This window comes from Monodelphis domestica, chromosome 6, assembly GCF_027887165.1.
Source record: "Monodelphis domestica isolate mMonDom1 chromosome 6, mMonDom1.pri, whole genome shotgun sequence".
NCBI lineage: Eukaryota > Metazoa > Chordata > Mammalia > Didelphimorphia > Didelphidae > Monodelphis > Monodelphis domestica.
Genome location: NC_077232.1, coordinates 9,205,349 through 9,227,161, shown reverse-complemented (window position 1 = coordinate 9,227,161; position 21,813 = coordinate 9,205,349). Strand labels below are relative to the sequence as shown.

General features: G+C 43.5%; 1 protein-coding gene across 1 annotated transcript in view; it reads left to right on the top strand.

Moving 5' to 3' along the window:
- Window positions 1-18,610, top strand: part of LOC100031337 (solute carrier family 22 member 12-like) — a 35,962-nt gene extending 17,352 nt beyond the window's left edge. Inside the window, exons 6-10 of the mRNA XM_001380592.4 lie at window positions 1,357-1,472; window positions 4,537-4,754; window positions 5,415-5,523; window positions 6,418-6,624; window positions 15,157-18,610. Of these exons, the coding sequence (XP_001380629.3) occupies window positions 1,357-1,472; window positions 4,537-4,754; window positions 5,415-5,523; window positions 6,418-6,624; window positions 15,157-15,223 (717 nt within the window). The 3' untranslated portion in view covers window positions 15,224-18,610. The remainder of the gene's footprint in view (window positions 1-1,356; window positions 1,473-4,536; window positions 4,755-5,414; window positions 5,524-6,417; window positions 6,625-15,156) is intronic.
- Window positions 18,611-21,813: the final 3,203 nt, after the last annotated feature.

Sequence of the window (21,813 nt, the reverse complement as noted above, 5' to 3'; positions counted from 1 at the left end):
TCTCAATCCACTGAACCACCCAGCTGCCCCCTTGGTCATCTTTTTCAGTTCTTTAGAGAAACTCTCTTCCATGGGAGCTATGTTTTTCTAATCTTTTATTGATATGTATTACTATATTGAGGGCTGTTATATTTAGATATAATACATTTTAAAATTCTAATTTATTCTTTTGTGAATGTCATTTCTCTTTTGAACCATTTGGAATTTCTTGATCCTTCATTTTCTTTTGGGATTCAATAGGATTCTGTGTTTCATCAGGCATTAGTTCACTTTCTTTTGTCTGGTAGTTTTGTTAAAAGTGCTTTGTAATCTACATGAGCATTTAGTACTCATCTTTCCTTAGTTTTAGGATCCTTTCTTTTGATTTATGTATTTGCCCTCTGGATTTTTTCCATAAACCCTTATCTTTCATCTTACAATCAATCTGCGTATTGGTTTCAAGGCAGAAGAATAGTAAGGGCTGGGCAATGGGGGTTAAGTGACTTGCACAGGGTCATACAGCTAGGAAGTGTCCGAGATGAGATTCGAACCCAAGACCTCTAGTCTCCAGGCCTGGATCCTATGCACTGAACCACCCCACTGCCCCTCTGCTCTGGATTATTATTAAGATTTTTTTCCTCTTGAATTCTTAGGCAATTCAGCCTTTCTCCCTTTCTCCCTGTCCTTCACTTTCTGCCTTTTCATCCTTAGTTGGTTGGTAGGTATACCCTGGGAGACTTGGTGGCATAATTGCCTCATCTCCTCTTATGTTGCCCTTTCTATCATTGGATAACTTGGTCAACTGCTCTAAGTCACCTGGGGTAGGAGAAAAATGGACACTAAATGACTTTCAATCCCGTTTCCTTTAAGCCTGGCGAGGTCACTCGTGTTTTCCGCCTGCTCCAATTGCTCCCTTGGCTCTTGTCCTTTCCTTCTCTGCAGCATTTAGAGATCCCAGTATAGGCTCCAGCTCCAAAGTCCGTCTGGCATCTCTGCCAGGAGTGTGGAAGCTGACCGGCCTGCTGAATGGTTTAAGGATTGACCTTCTCCCATCTGAATTCCCAAGTGTTTCCCTTGTATTCTCTCTTTCCTTATCCGGAGAAACCAATATTTGCTTCCTCTGGTGGCTAATTCTGGGGAATGAATGGAGCCTGGGGACTGTCCCTCCTCCCAGGAGGGCTGACTTGAAATTCTGTCCAGTTTGCATTTTCAAGAATACTCAGGGTGGCTCACCAGCAGTCCCAAAGCTCCCCCCGATGACCTTCATCCACGAGCCACCATTTTATCACGTTTCTACGTTCCTCAGGCAACTGCTTTATACTCTGCTCTTGCGGTGCTGGTAGGGCTGACTCTTTCCCTTTCCCCTGTCTCTCATAGGTCTTAAGAGGCCATCTACAGGGAGACCCCTCCACTGACAAGTCTCATAGCACAGTATTTGACTTGTTCCGGACCCCCATATTAAGGAGGATCGTTCTCTGTGTGTCCTTTGTGTGGTAGGTCCTTCCCATCTCATTTAGCAAAAGATGGCGTCTTGGAAAGAATAGGATTATGGGATAAAGGATTTGAGCTGGAAGAGATCTTAGGAGTCACCTAGAGCAACTCCTCATTTTACAAGTGGGGAAACTGAGGCACAGAGTGTTGAAGCCACTTGTCCAAGATCACACAGCTAGGACATCTCAGAGCTGGTATTTGAACCCAGAATGTGGTGTGGTGGCGAGTGGTAGGTTTGGCATAGGAAGAACTAGGTTCAAAGAATGGCTTTACTACTTACTACCACCATGACTTTAGGCAAAGGGCTCATTTTCCTCATCTGGTTCTTCCATCTCTAAATTATGATCTTGTCAGTCAATGCTGCCCTCGATGCCACACCAGAAATTTGTCCAATCTGTGCTACAATAACTGAGGCAGAGCTCTGAGCAATAGCTCTTTATCAGAGGTCCTGGCCCCCTCCAACAAATAGGATCCTGGTCTGATACTGTACCCTCCAGGGCCCAGCGCCATCTTGATACGCCCAGGTAGCAGGGTGCTATTTCATTGGCCGATTCCAGACCCTTGGTACACCCCCAACAACAAGGTGGCTGAGTGAGGATGCTGGGTGTGGGTCCGTCCCCTTGTCCAGGCAGCCTAGAGTGGGTCACTGGAAGGATGGGGTACAGGGAGGAGGAGGGGCTCTTCTAGACCTTGGGGCCTTTGGTGGAGGCTTGTGACATTTCTGGCGAGGGCGAAGGATTCCTGGCCACTTAGAACATTTGCTGTGAGTTTAATATGAGAGGAAAGAACCTTTCCACGATAGCCGAGGCCACCTCCTCCGACTGCATTAGACTTTAAGAGGAGTCGATGATCCTTTGGAGAAATAGCTAGGAGTTACTCATTAGTCCTATGGAATCATTCAGCTGGAAAATCCTAACAAGATCATGGATCTGGGATGGGCAGGGGCTTACTAAATGGGGAGGGGCCAATGATTGCTCTCAGACCTCTTCTAATAATGAAGATTCCTGCCCTGCTGCTCTCTGGCCCTGAGGTTGGCACTCCCAAGCCTGAGAAATAACTTGGCATATTTATCTGGGACCATGAGGTTCCTCTCAGGGGGCTGTGAGCTCCTTGAGGGCAGGGGCAGCTTTGTTTGTGCCTTGGTCTCTCCAGTGCCCATCGCAGGGGCTGGCATACAGTAGGGATTAATAAATACGTGGGTCGCATTGACTAAAAATCAGTCCTTTCAGAGATTGCTCCTCCTCAGTTACCCACCTTGGGGAGCAAGACAGAAAATGGAAAAACAAGAATCTTTAATGGGGGAGGAATGATGGTGGCTGTGGCATAGGGAGGCAGTGTAGTACGAGGGATGTATCCTGGCCCAGGAAATTTGGAGACGGGGTTCTAGCCCTGGTTTTGATGCCAGCAGCCGTATGACCTATTTTCCTACTCATTGGGTACTATGCATTTATTAAGCACCATGTGCCAGGCATTGTGCCAAGCTCTGGTGCTACAAAAAAGGCAAAAGACAGTCCCTGCCCTCAAAGAGCTTACGGTCTAATGAGGCAACATGCAAACCGATCTATACAAAGCAAGCTAGAGACCAGATAAATGGGGAAGTCATTGACAGAGGGACAGGGAATCCTCAGGGATTTTAGCTGAGACTTAAAGGAATCCAGGGCGGTCTGCAGGCAGAGTGGAGGAGGGAGAGCCTGTCCCGGCATGGGGGCAGCCAGAGACAATGCCTGGAGCTGAGAGATGGAGGGTCTTGTTGGTGGAACAACCAGGAGGCTGGTCAGGCTCACTGACCGAAGAGGACACGTAGAGGAATAAGGTGTAAAGGTAGGAGAAGGGCTACCTTATGAAGGGCTTGGAATGCCACAGTGTTTTGTACTTGGTTGTTGAGGCCACGGGGAGCCACTGGAGTTTGTGGAGTGAGGGACGTGACGCCGTCAGACGTGGGCTTTAGAGAAATCACCTCAGTGGCTGAATGGAGGATGGATGGGAGTGGGGAGAGGCTTGAGGCAGGCTACTGTAGTGATCAAGATGAGAGCATTTATTAATCACCTGCTGTGTATCAGGTTTTGTGCTACAGGTTGGAGGTGCCGAGGCAAAGTTCCTGCCTTCTATCATCTGTGAAATAAGGGACTTCCTTCCAGCTTTGATAGGCACTGGTTCAACCCTGATTCTGGACGGCAGGAAATCCAAGTCACTGCCAGAAGGGCTCTGGGTTTTGGAGGGTTTTGAGGAGAGGACCTAAATAGCTTGTTTTAGAGAGGACGAAGCAGAGGGAGATATGGGAATCTTCCAGTTGGAAGGGACCTCTGAGGCACTGAGTCTGACCCACACCTACCACAATATTCTCCTCAACATTCCTAATGAGGGCTCAGCCAGCTCTACTTGAATCCCTCCAGTGATGGGGAACTCTCCATCTTTCAAAGCCATTGTGGCTCTCCCTTGAATCCCTCCAGTGATGGGGAACTCTCCATCTTTCAAAGCCATTGTGGCTCTCCCTTGAATCCCTCCAATGATGGGGAACTCTCCATCTTTCAAAACCATTGTGGCTCTCCCAATATCACACAGATCGTAAGACAATGGAGCCATGTTTCAAACGTCCATCTTCCAGCTCCAAACCCAGAATTCCATCCATTGTGCCATCTTCCAGGGGGTCATCTGAGGTGAGATACATTGACTTTCTTAGGAGGAGTGTCTTGTTCTTCTTCCAGATAAAAAGAAACAAGCAAGGGCCAGGTAGGTGGCTCAGTAGATGGAGAACCAGGACCAGAGATGGCAGGTCCTGGGTTCAAATCTCACCTCAGATGCTTCCTAGCTGGGTGACCCTGGTCAAGTCACCTAACCCTCATTGCCTAGCCCTGACCACTATTTGCCTTGGAACCAATACACAGTTTTGACTCCAAGACAGAAGGTGAGGGCTTGTTTTTTAAAAAGAGACTGATGAGCCCAATGTTTGTGTTGCTCAAAGAATAGCAGTTCTTTAGCAGCTCGGCTGCTGACTCCCTCTGGACCTGGTGTCCAGGGCAGCCGGGGAGGAGGCAGTAACTGCCTCGCTAATGATGCCCTCTGCAGGTTCTCTGAATCCTTTGCGTACTTCGGCATGGCGATGGACCTGCAGAATCTGGACACCAACATCTACCTGCTGTCGACGCTCTTCGGAGCAGTGGACATCCCGGCCAAGATCGCTGCCTACCTCATGCTGCGCTATAGTGGTGGCCGGAACAGGAGCCTGGTGACCTTTCAGGTTCTGGCTGGACTCTCCATTCTGGCCAGTGTGTTCGTACCAGCAGGTGAGGGCTCATCCCCAACGGGAATGGGCTGGTCCCTTGGGCCTGGGGGGGGGGGCTGGGTCCTGAGGGGCCCTGGGGAGGGTCGTCCATGACTTGTTCTCCATGTCCCTGGGAGCCTCCCCTCTCTCAGGAGGGTGGAGTTGGCCAATGGCCCTCCCCTTCCAGAGCACGTCTTAGAGCCAGAAGGGCTCCTCTTATTTTACACAGAAGGAGACTGAGTCCCAGAAGTCACCCAAGTAAAGCCTGGTCATCCGATCTGACTCCAGACCCTGTATTCTCTCTTTTAAACCCCTTACTTTCTCTCTTAGAGTCAATACTGTGTATTGGTTCCAAGGAAGGCAAATGGTAAGGCCTAGGCAATGGGGGTTAAGTGTCTTGCTCAGGGTCATGAAGCGAAGAAGGTTTTGAGGGCAGATTTGAACCCAGGACACGAGACAGTGTGGCACAGGAGTCAGAGGCCTCTGATGTTCCTTCTAGATAGCAGAGCTGGGATTTGAACCCAGGACCCAGGACCTCCATCATTCTCCCTGGTTTGTGGGGTCCTTCCCTTTAGTAGCCTTTTCCTCAGTAGCCAGGGAGCGAGTGTTCCTCACAAAGGAGGAGCTCCATGGAGCGGAGGAGGACAGTCCAGCTGACCCTCTCTGTCCCTTCTCTCTCTAGCCAGGCAGAGCCTGAGGGTCACTTTTGTCGTGTTTGCTGCTGGCTGTCTGAGCGCTGGGATTACCTGCATCTTTGCCTATGGCATGGAGCTGTACCCCACAGTGCTAAGGTAGGACCTGAGCTTTGGCGAGCCTAAGGGACTGTCCCATAGGCACATCCAACTCAACGTGCCCCCAAGAGAACTCATTCTCTTCCCCTTCAAACCTTTCTTCCTTCTGAACTTGGCCCCACCGACCTTGCCGTCACCCTCAGTGCCATCCTCGACTTCTCTCTCTAGCCGAGCCCATGGCTCTAGTAAGTTGTCGAAGCTTCTCTCCACTCATTCAGTCACACCTGGACTGTCACTGTAGCTTCCTCATTGTACCTCAAGTCTCTCCCTCCTCTGATCTATCTTCCACTCAGCTGTCAAAGTAATTTTCCTAGATCACACCACTCTTCTGCTCAACAAACTTCACTGGCTCCCTATTACTTGTTGATCAAATAGAGCGTCCTCCTCTGTTTGCCCCTGAAAGCTCTTTGGGATCCCTCCGGATATTCTGTGATCCAGATACCCTGGTCTGTTTTCTACACCATGGGGTTGGTTTTCTCCTTCATGTGGGGCAATTTTCCTCCCAACTTGGGACTCTTAGAATCCCTGGCTTCCTTTGAGCCTCAGAGGGAGGACTATGCCACCTGCCTCAGGCCTCCCATATGCCAGAGTCTTCCTCTCTATAGTTACCTTCCATCTGCTCTGAATGGAACTTGCTTTAGGGATGGGCTCCACCTATTAGAGTGGGAGCTCCTGGTTGACCCACAGGAAGCACTTAAAAAAGCCTGTGGGTTGGCTGATGGACAGCCCTTTGAGTCTTTGAAGGCTGCTCTCCCAGAGGGTGAGAGGATCTGGGCACCTCATTGCCTCACCTCCGCCTCCTGGCTCAGCTCTTTTTCCTTTTTGGTGGGGACAGTGACGGTGTCGTCATCTCTGGGATTACTGCACTTCCTTTGACCGTTTCTCTCCTGGCAGGATGACAGCGACGGGTACCGACCAAGTGGCAGCTCGACTGGGCTGTATCCTGGGCCCTGTTTTTAAGATTACAGGCCAGTCCTTTTCTTCTCTGCCTTATATTATCTATGGAGCTTCCCTGCTCATTTCCGGTGTGGCCGTTTTTCTCCTTCTTCCTGAAACCCAGAACGTGCCGTTGCCAGACACCATCCAGGATGTGGAGAATAAGTGAGTGCCAAAGGCAGGGACTCCACCAATTAGGGCTTTATCCAGGATGAAGGCAGCAAGAACCTTGGGATCTGGCCTTCCCCCATGCCCCAACTCCCTTAAACAAACAACTCAAGTGGGTTCTGCCCTGCTTAGGATCTGATGAAAGCTCATAAGACCTTTGATCTGAAGCCTGAAGGTCTCTCAGTGGTGCCCTGGTCCATCCCTCTCAATTTTCAGAGGAGGAAACTAAAGCCTAAAGAAAGAGGGGAGACAACTTGTTGAAGGCAGAGCCAGAACAAGGGTGGTATCACTAGGGCTTTACCCCAGGGGGAAAGAGTTGTCCAAATATCTTGCCCAAGAAGATTCTGGGAGTACTTGGATGTCTCTTGGGACATAGATAGAAAGAAGTTAGATCCGGGGTTGGTGGATGATGAGTGGTGAGAATAGCCACAGGCAACCATTCTAGCTTCATCTCTTAAAGTTGGTGGGGGAAGGGGAGAGGCTGGCAGGAGAGGGTGATGAGGGCATAGACTATCTGCTGCTCATACTTCAAGCCACCTTGGGGCAGTTGCAGGGATGACTTAAGTCCCTGTTCCCCTTGGCTGAGATTGTTGGGATGCCCTCCCTGGGATGGATGATCTGAGGACCAAAGTGTACCCAGGAAGGACTGTGACTGTGAAAATGTGGGTGAAAATGACTGTGAATTGCCAAAATGGTAAAAATAATTTTAGTGTCTTGATTTTATATCAAAAATAAGTGGTTGCCATGGGAAAAATTCCCAAATATGAAACACCCAAGTCAGCTGGGTTTTATGGAGATTTTAATTAATATGAATGAAGGAATTAAGGGAAGGGAGAGAGAGTAAGATGAAATAGTAGGAAAAGGCCTAGGGCCTAGGCCAAATGGCCTAGGCCTTTCTCTTTAAGAGAGAAAACCAAGACAGTCTTTATCCACTCACCACAAGATTTGGTCCCAAGCAAAACTCCAACTAAGTTCAGAGGCCCAGCTACTCCAACTAGTCCAAGATCCAACTCCCCCTAAGTTGAGAGAGCCAGCTCCTTTTAAAGAGAAATTTCTCTTATGTCACCTTCCCTAAATTTTCACATCTACCAATCACAGTAGACATTGTGCACAGGACTGACCATTCTTAATTCACATCTTCTTTTGTTAATCACCTTCCCTAAGTAGACTAAAACTTCACACCTCTTGCTAAGCTTGCCCTTTGTAAGTTGCTTGACCTTTTAGTGATTAATTTAACAGGTATAGGTACTTAGCACCCTTTTGTATTAGATCTAAAAATAGACCTAGCTTAAGGTTTTGGCCTCACTATAAGTATGAGTTAGGGACTTTTTCATTGTTCCATCAGGAGTTTACAACTTTATTTTCCCCTAAGGCATTTTAAGTATGGGTGGAGTAATGTTAAAGTTCCCAATACATTCCTGATCAAGTACCTCCATTGTTTAAATGGGGAATAGCCTTAACCAAATGTTCTAAGGTACAGTCTGAGAAGTTTTAAGATTCACAATCCCCCCTGGTGATCATTGGGAGACTAGTCTCCCCATTGATCATTTAACATAATCATCTTGTAGTCCTAAACGCACTTCTAACTACAGATTTATACAATATTCAATTTTCAAAGAAGAAATTACAGTAGTTAGGGAGGAATAGAAAAGAAAGAAAGCAAAACCAATGTTTTGCTAGGTGCATTGACAGAAAGCCAAATTAGGGGGCAATCCCCATGGCATAAAAGTGTACATTTACAATAAATGTTCAATCAAACTTCAGTTCCATCAACCACACCCAAAGTTCATTCTTGGTCTTCTTGCTGTAGTGTAGGGTTTCTGGCATCTTTCTGCAACAATTCATACTCTGGATTTAGGAGTTAGCAAGCTTCTTCCTTGAAGATCTTTTCTCGAACATAATCAAAATCTTGGAGTTTTTTAAAAATACAATCTCAAACAAAAAATAAAAAATCTTGCATTTTAAATTAAAATACAACCCCCCCTGAAGTAGGTGTTAAAAAAACATCCAGTTCAGCTCAGGATGTAATGTTGAGTTAAGGGGGTGTATGAGTCAATTATCAAAAGAAGAGAAAAAACACAAAAAACATAAGAGAAAAAAATTCAAAATAGGCCTTTATATAGGTCCAATTTAAAGTAATTTTTATCCCACAAGTCTGTAGGACAGAATGCAGTAATATTTCACTTACCCATTTGCAGCCAAGACTACAGGAAGTTACCATAATATAAGAAGGAAAGGAACTAGAATTTTGTTTTGCTAGGGAAGTGTCATTCCCTGGTCTGATTTTTTGTCATTCTCAGGGATATAGGAAGCCAGCATGATAGTCAAACTTTGTACTTGGATGAGTACTTCACAAAGAATGTAGATACAAGGAAGTCCTATGACTTAACATATGTCAAGCGTCACAACCTTGAGTCTCACACTAATTTCAACTCCTTCCATATTGGTGTAGAAGGTCATCAATCCCACCTGTATTGGTTTCATTTTGACCTGTGTGCCCTTTTTGGCACTTTTCAGGTTAAGTCTGTGCTCCTTGTTTTTATCCCATTTTCTGGAACCAGACACAAACATTAATCACAGTCCCATAACATTTTATCAATAAATGGCAAGTTCCCATAGTTTAAAGCTTTTGGGTATGCATAGATATTAAAGCAAGAATATATATATATATATATATAACTTCTATTACTGCAGAAAAAGAATTAATTATATGTACCTTTAGTACAAGAAATGAGAAAAAAAGGAAAAATCAAGTATTCTAATCAAAATAAAAGAAAAGCAATAATAAAAATAAGGGAAAAAATCAGTAATTCAATGTGTTCTCGAAAAACAGCATCCACTTGTCTATGGATTATTATTTCCAATGCATGTGATAGGGTACAGTCAATCAGTCTCAACAGAAGATGCTCTCTTCACATGTGAGCAATGAATCCGAGAGTCCTTCTCTCCAACCTTTATAGATGTTGGAGTAGTTAACAATATTTGGAATGGTCCTTCCCAGGAAGGCTGGGTTGCTCCAGTATGCTTGAAATTCTTAATATACACTTTATCTCCTGGGTTCAGGTCATGAAGAGAAAAATCTAGTGCTCCAGCTTGTACTGCAGCTCCAGATTCATGAAGTTCACGTAGTTTGTGCTGTAATTCCTGTATATAGGAAGCAATAGTAGTATCTCCCCCTAATAGTGATGTATATGCAGGGGGGAAAGGTTTAGCCTGTATAGGCGGATGTCCAAAAAGCATCTCAAATGGTGAGATGTGTAGGTCTCCTCTAGGCCTGATTCTAAGATAAAATAGTGCCAGAGGGAGAATTTCAGGCCATTTTAAATGTGTCTCAGTGCATAATTTGCCAATCATAGTTTTAAGTTCTTTGTTCATCCTCTCCACTTGGCCTGAGCTCTGGGGATGGTATGGAACATGGAATTTGGGAGTTATCCCCAAGCAAGAATATATCTGATTTAAGACAGAATCAGTAAAATGACTTCCTCTATCTGAATCAATACGTGCTGGCTGGCCAAAGCGAGGAATAATTTCTTTTAAAAGTACCTTAGCAACAAAATCCGCTGTGGCTTGGGTTGCAGGAAATGCTTCCGGCCATCTGGTTAGTTGATCTACCATGTCTAGACAAAATTTATAATGTCCAGCCTTTGGCATTGTTATGAAATCTATCTGTAGATGTTCAAAAGGTGTGTAAGCCAGAGGACTCCCACCAAAAGCTTTGCCACAAAATGCATGTTGGTTATATGCTTGGCAGGTAGAGCAGGATGAACACACTTTAGAGGCTATAGTAGTTATACCAGGGGCTATCCATACTCTCTTAACAGAGTCCATGATGCCCTGGGTGCCAAAGTGACCATTTTAATGAATAGATTGGCAAATTTGGTGATAGAAACTTCTAGGGAGCAGAGGTTTTCCTTCAGATGACACCCATACTCCATTAATCTGTTTTGCTTTGAATTTTTGTTTCCATTTTTTCACTTCCTTTTCATTATAGGAAAGCGATAAATTTAAGTCATCAGTGGTTGTTAATGTTAAAATTAATTCAGGCCCTTCTTTGGCTCCTAGCTTTGCAGTGGTATCTGCTCAATCATTTCCTCTAGAGACAGGGTCAGTGCCACCTGTATGGGCAGAGCAATGAACTACAGCTAGGACTTCAGGCAGCTGGAGAGAAGAAAGAACTTCATTAATAATTTCTGCATTAGCTATAGATTTTCCAGCTGAGGTTAAAAATTCTCTCTGGAGCCATAGCATTCCGACTGAGTGACAAATGCCAAAAGCATATCTAGAATCTGTATAAATTGTTGCCTTTTTACCCTTGGCAATTATACAAACATGCTTCAGAGCTATGAGTTCTGCTCCTTGAGTGCTAATGTTAGAGGGCAGCAAAGCTGACCACTCAGTGACAAATTCTGAGACTAAGGCAGCTCCAGTGTAACTTATGCCATCCCTTATAAAAAAGGAACCATCAGCAAATAAGATCAGATCTGCATTGTCTAAGGGAGTGTCCAAGAGATTATCTGGAGGCTTTTCTGCCATGGACAATAGTGTTTCACAATTGTGTAATGGTTCTCCTGAATGAGGTAAATCTGGAAGCAAGGTGGCAGGGTTAAGGGTTATACAGCATTTCAAGGTAATGTTTTCTCTATTTAACAAGGTTATTTCATATCTTGTAATTTGCTGATCTGAGAATGCCTGTGTTCTATGCCTTAGCAATAATGCTTCTACCTCATGTGGTTACATAATTGTTAATGGGCATCCCAATACTAGATCAACAGTTTTTTTTCACTAGTAAGGCTGTAGCAGCTACTCCTCTAAGACATGGTGGTGCTACTGATGCTACTGTGTCCAGCTGGGCAGAATAAGAAGCAATTGGGTGCTCAGAAGGTCCCAAAGTCTGAGTTAAAACACCTGAAGCCACTCCTTTTCACTCATGTACAAAGTAAATGGCTTGTTGTAATCTGGGATGCCTAGAGCAGGGGCAGACAGGATAGCCTGTTTTAGATCTGTTAGAGTTGAACAGGTTTCTGGCTCTAATTTAAGGGGTTCAGGGACAGAATCCCTTGTTAGTGCTATAAAGGGTCCAGTAACTTCCCCATAGCAAGGAATCCATTGTCTACAAAACCCTGTTACTCCCAAAATTGCTCTCAACTGTTTCTTAGTGGTAGGAGCCCTTAAATTTTGAATATTCTCAATTTGTTTGGGAGAAATAAAGTGGGCACCCACAGTCAGGATGAACCCCAAATATTCTACTTCAGGGAGGCACCACCGAATCTTATCCTTCGAGATCTTATGCCCTCTTTTGTGCAATTCCAAAAGAAGGTGTTTACTATCTTCCTGACATGTTTCTGCATCTGTTGAAGCCAAGAGTAGATCATCTACGTATTTGGTTAATTTGCTGTTTTTAAATTTTATATTATCTGTATCTTGGCTCAAAATTTGCACAAATAAGCTTGGGCTGTCTATGAAACCTTGTGGCAAACGACTCCAGGAGTATTCCGTCTCTGTCAGGTGAAAGCAAAGATATGCCTGGAGTCCTCATGTATGGGTATGGAAAAGAAGGCTGAGCACAAGTCTACTACTGTAAAGTATGTAGCTGTGCTAGGAATAGAAGAAATAATAGTATTGATATTGGAAACTACAGAGTGTCTCTTTATAACATGATTGATCACAGCCCTCAAATCATGTAAGAATCTATAGAGATGTTTGCCATCAGGCCCCCTTTTTGGTTTTTTAATGGGAAGGATGGGCGTGTTGTATTCAGATTTACAAGGGAAAATTATTCCTTGTTCAATTAATGAGTTTATTATTGGGGTAATGCCCTCCATTGCCTCCTTGGAGAGAGGATACTGAGGAATACAAGGAGGTGGGCTGGATTTAGTTTTTATTTGAACAGGAACAGCTGATTTAAGTAAGTCTACATCAATAGAAGATGTGGCCCAAAAAGACTCCGGTATATTTGTAGGTATTTCAAAGGTGGGAGGCTCTTTTGCCTCCTGGCTCTCTGAGTGAAGTACAGGGAGTAAATTTAAAGATTCCTCCGATACTTCCAATGTTAAGGAACCATCTGGGGAGCAAGTTATTGTGGCTCTGAATTTGAACAGAAGGTCCCTCCCCAGCAAATTTAAAGGGGAGTCAGGCATCAAAAAGAAGGAATGTTGTACCTCTAGGGGTCCTACAGACACCATTCTAGGGGGAAGTTTTTTAACTCTTTGGGGTATTCCTGATACTCCCACTACACTTTGTGAGTCAATGGAATAACAATTTAAATCAGGTACATTCTTTAATACAGACCTGGTAGCTCCAGTGTCTAAAAGACAATCATAATAGGTGTTACCCACCTTTAAGGTAACATGGGGTTCATTAGTATGGGGAGGGCAGTAGATAGGGACGAGTAGTGGGACATCAGGGTCCGGAAAATCAAAGGTTGTATCCTCTGATTCTTGTGCCCCAGGCCCCCCCGCCCGGACACCTTCATTATGTTTGGGACATTCCTTAGGCACCCCCCTGAAGGGCACCCCTTTGAGGGGCATTAGCACCTCGAGTATTTTTTGGATGAGCACCATTTCGTATATATATTGTTGTTGGGTATTATCATTTTCTTCATTTGGAGCACTGTCATTATTTTCCCAATTCCTATTTCTATAATATTGGTTTCTAAAGTTTTTATTTCTATAGTCATTATAGTTATTTTTATAATCATGGTTTCTATGATTATTATCACCATTTCTATAGTTATTATTTCTAAACTTGTTATTAAACTGTGTATCCCTTCCAATAGTCTTGAGAAAAGTCTACATTCTATTATTATGTTGCCCTTCTTCCCATAGAAGTGGCAGGTTACTGATTTATCTATGGTTTCTCCCTTATTTTTTAATTGTCTCTTTTTTTTTCTTTGGTGTTTTTACTCCCACAGTTTTTCCTCTGAATGTGGGTAGTGTTCTTTCTCATAGATCCCTCCAAGTTGTTCTGGATCACTGCATTGCCACTAATGGAGAAGTCCATTACATTTGATTGTACCACAGTGTATCAATCTCTGTGTATAAAGTTCTCCTGGTTCTGCTCCTTTCACTCTAGATCAATTCCTGGAGGTCATTCCACTTCACATGGAATCCCTCTGCTTTATTATTCCTTTGAGCACAATAGTATTCCATCACCAACAGATACCACAATGTGTTCAGCGATTCCCCAATTGATGGGCATCCCCTCATTTTCCAATTTTTTGCCACCACAAAGAGCACAGCTATGAATATTCTTGTACAAGTCTTTTTCCTTATTATCTCTTTGGAGTACAAACCCAGTAGTTCTATGGCTGGATCAAAGGGCAGACAGTCTTTTAGCTCCCTTTAGGCATAGTTCCAAATTGCCCTCCAGAATGGTTGGATCAGTTCACAACTCCACCAGCAATGCATTAATGTCCCAACTTTGCCACATCCCCTCCAGCATTCACTACTTTCCTCTGCTGTCATGTTAGCCAATCTGCTAGGTGTGAGGTGATACCTCAGGGTTGTTTTGATTTGCATCTCTCTGATTATAAGAGATTTAGAACACTTTTTCATATGCTTATTAATAGTTTTGATTTCTTTATCTGAGAACTGCCTGTTCATGTCCCTTGCCCATTTATCAATTGGGGGTGGCTTGATTTTTTGTACAATTGATTTAGCCCTTTACAAATTTGAGTAATTAGACCTTTGTCAGAAGTTTTTGTTATGAAGATTGTTTCTCAGTTTGTTGTTTCCCTTCTGATTTTGGTTTCGTTGGTTTTGTTTGTACAGAAACTTTTTAATTTGATGTAGTCAAAATTACTGATTTTACATTTTGTGATTCTTTCTAGCTCTTGCTTGGTTTTAAAATCTTTCCCTTCCCAAAGGTCTGACATGTATACTATTCTGTGTTCGCCTAATTTTCTTATAGTTTCAGAAGGTCTATCTCTTCATGTAAGATGGGGTGAAGCTGGAGAGAAAGGCAGAAACTGAGTAATGTGAAATAAGGATAAGGAAAACTTAGCACTCAATGAACTCAATATTTTTAGTGAAATGTGAGACAAGTTTCTCAGCTAAGAGAACGGAGGGTAGGGTAGCTGTGGGAAGTTTGAGGAAGGACAAAAAGACCAAAAGCCTAGACCATATCTTTGATTGAATGTGGAGTGGAGTCTACATACCACTGCCATCATCATGGTTACTGTCCATCTATCTGGGAGATTCAGAAGACATGCAGCCCTTCGTTTTTCATTTGGTGACCTCCATCTGTCAAGTGTTGTCTGGTTTGAAGTGTTCTGGGTCCTTATGGTCAAGGTCCTACCACCACTACCATTTCTGTGACTAGCTCCTTTGAACTGTGTGGGGCAAGGATTAGAATTTGCTTCTGGATGCCTATAAATAAGATGATCACTGTATAATTTTTTTCTTTGGCTTCCACAGTTCCCTTTAGTTTATCCTCACAGCCCAAAGAAACATTATATACATATGTATGTAGATATGTGTGTGTTTGTATGTATATATGCTTATATGTATGTATGTTCACTTTTTTCATGAGCATCTGGAAAAAGTCAAGACATGGAAGGAGACAAGAGAGGATCATTGTGAAATCAACACAATTTTGATTGTTCTCATACCCTAGAAGGAGATGTACTCATACCTGGAGGAGTCCTTGGACACTTATCTAAGATTATATCACTGCAATATTTCCATGAATTGAAGGTGATGGGGTGATCCCATGGGACTAAGACTTCACTATAGAGAGTTTTTTCTGCCCAGTGTTTCTTCCTTCAAATCTACCTCTGTGCATCTTTCTGTAGAACCTCCTCAGAAGGAACAAGGCTTTTCATTGACCTGACCAATGGCCATCTCCCTTATTTCTCTCTAAACTCTGCTTGTGCCTCTGCTCTTCCCCATCTTTCCACTTGATTGAGTCTTCCTTCCTTCCTTCCTTCCTTCCTTCCTTCCTTCCTTCCTTCCTTCCTTCCCATGATCCTTCCTTCCTTCCCATGATCCTTCCTTCCTTCCTTCCTTCCCATGATCCTTCCTTCTAATCTAATACACTCCTCTGCTCCAGGTCTTTTTAAAATTTTTATTTAGTTCTTTATTATTGTTTGTTCATGTTTACCTTTCTATGTTTCTCTTACTACCTGTGTTTGGATTTCAAAATCCCTGCACAGCTCAGGTCTTTTCATCAGGAATGCTTGAAAGTCCTCCATTTCATTAACGATCCACTTTCCCCTCTGCAGGATTACACTTAGTTTTCTGGATGAGTTATTCTTGGCTAAAACAATCTATGAGTGTGAGGCAGTTAGCGTAATCAATTCTGTATGGATGATTTTTAAGTCTTGGTCCCAAGGCCATGAATCAGACCTCTTTAAGAAGGATCAAATCTGTATATTCTGCTTGACAGAAAGACTAGAAGACACAGCGATGGCTAAATAAAACTCTAAAGGAGCCATCAAGATTTTCACTCCCCTACATGCACCTCAAAGCTTTCCAAAATCTGGTCAGTTACTCAAACAGCTGAGCAGCCAACCTCTCCTTGTCTTTCTTGAGGACATTATGTCTCTGCTGCATTTGTAGGCAGTTAATTCAAGCTATAAAATTAGTTGAGGAGTCAGGGATATAGACACAACATTGCTGTCCTATGGAAGTGCTCTTTTTAGTAAGTAGGACATAAAATGTTTGATCTGTGGGATGCGCAGGAGTATGAGGAGGAGGAGGAGGAGTCGGAGGAGGATTTCCCTGCCACATCTACAAACCCAACTGTTGATCACATTTAAATTTCTGGCATTCGATGAGTGAAAACAACAATATTTTTTCAGTTCAAAATCCCAAGTTCACTAATGACATTTTCTCCGGGAAACTTCAGGATTAAAACAGCTTAAAGATTTTATTCTTTGCCAAGAACTTATAGTGTGAGATCACTGGACAACAACTTCATGATGGAGTTTCACTGCCAGATCTTTGGTGAATTGTAGGGAACCTCCGCTTTGGAACACCCATGAAGACTCACTGGTCTTCCATTCCTTACTGCAAGGAAAATGACTGTGGTGGCCCCAAACCCTTCAGGTTGGCTGCAAATGCTCCAAACTTTACACTTGCAGTCCCATGTTAAATCCAGAGCAACTTCACTAGGAAATCCCGTCTCGGTCCAGTTTTCCTTCCTACTAAGAAGTCCAGGTTCCCAAACTCACACTGACTTGATCCATACGTCTCCTTCTGCGAAATCATAAACTATTTCTTTTCTCTCAAATCTTGGGCAGACAGGAAAAAGTCTCTTTTCTTGGTGATTTGCTTGATCTTTCTTCCCTTGACTGACTGGGGAAGGGAAAAAGAAGATGGCTGCTCAGATTCAGAAAATTCCTGTTCTTTTAAGATGAATTCCCTCTTATTGGACTGGGAATCTCTCCGAAGAATGATATGTACGTACATGTATATACACACACATACAGAAACAAACTATATGAAAACCTCTCAAACCTATATCAGCATTTATTAATTATTAAATTGTACAAAACAATATAATAGTCAACTTTCTTGGGGGGGTCCATTTTTTGGAAATTTTTATTTATTTAATTAATTTAGAATATTTTTCCATGGTTCCAAGATTCATGTTCTTCCCTCCCCTCCCCATCACCCTCCCAAGGCCAAACCACAATTCCACTGGGTTTTGCGTGTGTCATTGATCAAGACCTATTTCCATATTATTGATATTTGCACTAGGGTGATCATTTAGAATCTATATCTTGAGGGGATCCATTACGATTGTGGACTCTAACAAATTTTGAGCACTAATCTAGTTGTCCAGTCTTAATTTCTTTTTTCATTTTCTTTTTTTAAAATGTTATTTACTTAATTAAGAATATTTTCTGGGAGCAGCTGGGTAGCTCAGTAGACTGAGAGCCAGGCTCAGAGGTGGTAGATCCAGGGTTCCAATCTGGCCTCAACCACTTCCTAGTTGTGTGACCCTGGGAAAGTCTCTTTTCCTCCTCCCATAGCCAACGAACAATTTTTCATTTTCGTGATGTGGCTCGCCGTTTCAGGTGTTTAAACTCTTTTTCTTTTTCAGGCTCATTTTTATCAAAATCAAGAGATCTTTCCTAGAGTCGTTGTACCAAATATAAAACCCAAATCCTTAGGGCTATAACTGGTGTAGAAATGAGCTGTTCTTCCTTTAGGAAAGTGATGGGACTTAAGATTTCCCTCTCCCTTAGTTACGGATCACATTTGGATCTTAAAAGTCTTCTGAGAAATCCAAAGAGTGAGGTGGAGCTGGCAAAGAGAGCCAGCTGGGCAGAGGAAGAATGAAAGATGGCAGCAAGAGGTGGCGATAGATGTTAGACAGCTCAAACTAGCAACCAGAGAGAACCAGGAACATCTCCCTGTCTTGGAACAAGCTCAAAAGGCAGTAGAGTTTTCCCCGGGCAGGAAATCCCCCTGACTTTCATGTAAGACTAACAAAAACCGAAGCTAAATTCAGAAGGAAACCTTCATGTGGTTTTGGCCTATCCATCCTGGACAGCTGAAATAGAGTGTCTGTGCTCACTTCAAACCAGACATGCTAATATGCCAATTGTGACACAAGAAGCTGGCAGAGAATGAGGGGTGACAGATGCTTAAACATTAGCAGGAAACCAGGACGGCGATCACAACTTTACCCTGCAGATAGTGTGCCACTCAGCTAAGACACACTCACTTGCAGAGATTTCTTCTGGAAGGGTGTGCTGACCATGCTAGGGTTGTATAATTGAAAATCTGTTACCCTAAAAAGAACTACATTTCCCAGGAGCCCACTGACTTCCTGTCATTATGTACTTCCTGTAGATAGGGGATATTAGGCGGGGACATGGAAGGTCTTTACTTCTGATCCTGAGCTTAGTGGTGGTGAGGCAGGTATTTGAACTGGCTGATCAGCCATGGGCATGTGGTCTTTATTTTGTATCTTCTTTATTCCTTGATTTCTAATGATCATTAATAAACCTCCATAAAGTATAATTTTTATATTATTAGAGATTAAATTTTTAATTTTTACAGTGTTCATTTGGGGTTTTTGGATTCAGGTAGCCCAGGCAGGGTACCCGGCTTCCCAGAGTCTCTTCTTAGAGCTCTGAAAAAGTCTTTGCCTGGGATGAGTCCTAGGATGCTGGACACAAGAACTGTTGAAGAACTGATTTCATTTTCTTTTTTGTTTTTTATTTATAGGGAGAAGTATTACTTATAGCAGGGGTCCTCAAACTACAGCCCATGGGCCACATGTGGCCCCCCGAGGTCATGTATCTGGCCCCCCCCTGCACTTCCAGAAGGGGCACCTCTTTCATTGGTGGTCAGTGAGAGGAGCACTGTATGTGGCAGCGCTGCAAAGCACGGCGTCACTCACATGCAGTACTACTTCCGGTGACATAATCCTTTGCGTGGCACCTTGTTCTGAGGGTAACTGAATGAGAACGAGGCACTGCACAAAGGATTCTGTGGCTGCACAATGGAAGACGTCAGCATGATGGGCGGCGATCTGGGGGAGGGGATTCCGCACTGTGTATACTGCTGCCCGGTACAGTGGTGGTGGTGATGGTGCAAGGTGTGATAGGCCCATCCCGTCAGCGCTGCAGCCTCCGCTAACCCAGACAGCAGTGTACAGATTTGTTCATAGTTCTTTTTATAGTCTGGCCCTCCAACAGGCTGAGGGACAGTGAACTGGCCCCTGTGTAAAAAGTTTGGGGACCCCTGACTTATAGGGAAAAAGCATTTTAAACACACATATGGAGTCTTGATGCCATGAAGGAGCTTTTCCATTCATTAAAACTGATTATAGGGCAGTTCGGTGGCTCCGTGGATTGAGAGTCAGGCCCAGAGATGGGAGGTCTTGGATTCAAATCTGGCCTCAGACACTTTCTAGCTGTGTGACCCTGGACAAGTCACTTAACCCCCACTGCCTAGCCCTTACCATTCTTCTGCCTTAGAACCAGTCCACAGGATTGAATCCAAGGAAGGGTTTTAAAAAAAAAACTTAATTATAATCTTTGAGGACAAAAAATGAAATGAGTGGAATAAAGTTCAGAAACTGATGGATATATAAGGTTGGTATACCCATGGGGCGGCGAGGTGGCACAGTGGATGGAGCACCAGGGCTGGAATCAGCAATATCCATCTTCCTGAGTTCAAATCTGTCCTCAGACACTTACTCACTGTGTGACTCTGGGAAAGGCACTTAACCTCTGTTTCCTCATCTGTCAGATGAGCTGGTGAGGGAGATGGTAAACACTTCAGCATCTCTGCCAAGGAAACTCCAAATGGGGTCATGAAAAGCTCTCCACGAGCTCACAGCTTAACAGTGGAGATAATATACGAATGTATAAAAATGCAATAGAGTAGATAAAGTAGAAATAACAAGGCCACTACAGGAGGGGGATTGGGGAAGGGCAGGGAAAAAACATGAATCTTGTAATCATGGAAAAATATTCTACATTAATTAAATAAAATTTTCAAAAAAAAGAGAAAGAAATAACACGGCCAGCTAGGTAGTCCAGTGGATAGAGCACCAGGTCTGGAGTCAGGACATCCAGGATTCAAATCTGGCCCCAGACACTTCCTAGCTGTGTGACCCTGGGCAAGTCACTTGAAGTTGTTTGCCTAGCCCTTGAACTTCTGTCTTAGAGTGGTTACTAAGACAAAAAGCAAGGATTTAAAAGAATTGGAAATCGAGAGAAGCGATTGCAATAGTCCGGCGTGAGTGATGAGGAAGGTGGCAGTGTCGGAAGAGAGGAAGAGGCCGAAGGGAGATGACACATTGAGTGGGGACTTTCAATTGTGCTGCCTGGAGGCAGCAAGGTCTCCCAGGGAAAAGACTATTTCCTGACATTCCTTCAGGGTAGCAATGTCTAACTTACCCAGAGGCCTTTGCAGTCAAGTCAAGCTATGGAGAAGCCCAACCAATAAGACAGGACTAGATCCCTGTTTCCATAGCGCTCTCTAGGCAACAGCCTTCTCCTCCCTTCTGGCTACCTTCCCCCACTGTCCTTTGTGCATATTTCCCCTTACTATTTTTCTCTGCGTATCCTTGGCATTTGGAAGAAAAAAAACATGTGGTTTAGTGAAAAGAGCTCTGAGTTTTCGCTGGAGAGACTTGGATCCAAATCCTGCCTCTGACATTTATGAGGTATATGACCACCTACAAGTGAGCTAACATTTCTTTAAAAATTAAAAAAAATTATTTATTTACTTTTAATATTCTTTTCTCTTTAAATTTTGAGTTCCAAATTTTCTCCCCCATTCTACCTCCTCCCACTTCCTCTGAGAACACGAGCAATAGGACATCAATTCTATCTGTGAAATCCCACAAAACCCATTTGCATGTTAGCCATATTTCAAAAAGAGCAAGAAAAACAAAGAAAGTGAGAAACGTGATACTTCCATTTGTACTCAGCATTGTGCTCTCTAGAGGCGGGCAGCGTTTGCCATTGCGAGTCCTTTGGAATCATCTTGAATCATTTTTATTGATCGGAGTAGTCAAGCAGTCTATCACTATTACATTGATGATACACTGCTCAGTGACCTCCTGGTTCTTTTCACTTCACTTTGCATCCGTTCATATACAGCAGTTCTTGCCATGTTTTTCTAAAACCTTCCCCCATTATTTCTTTTTTTGTTTTATTTTTATTGTCAGGCAAAACACATTTCCATATTGGTCTTTGTTGTGAGAGCAAAGTCCTACAGACCCCAAACCCCAAATAAAACCAAAGATACACTGATGGGGAAGATGATTCCAGCAGTTCTTTCTCTGGAGGTGGAGAGCGTTCCCCATCGTCTTTCAGGATGCTCCCAGATCATTGCATTGCCGAGAGGAGCCAAGTTTTCACAGATAACCATCATCCAATGTTCTCCCAGTTCTGTTTATTTCTCTCTGCATCAGTTCCTGCAGATCTTTCCAGCTTTTTTCTGAAATTATCTTGTTCATCATTTTTATAGCTCAGTAATATTCCATCACCAACACATACCACAATTTGTTCAGCCATTCCCCAATGGATGGGCATCCCCTCAATTTCCAACCCTTTGTCCCTACAAAAAGAGCTGCTATAAATATTTATGTACAAGTAGGCCCTTTCCCCTTTTTTATTAGTTCTGTGGGATGTAGACTGTCAACATGAAATCTAGAAACTTTCTAGATTCCATATTGACAAGACCTAGTAGTGGTATTACTGGATCCAAGGGTATG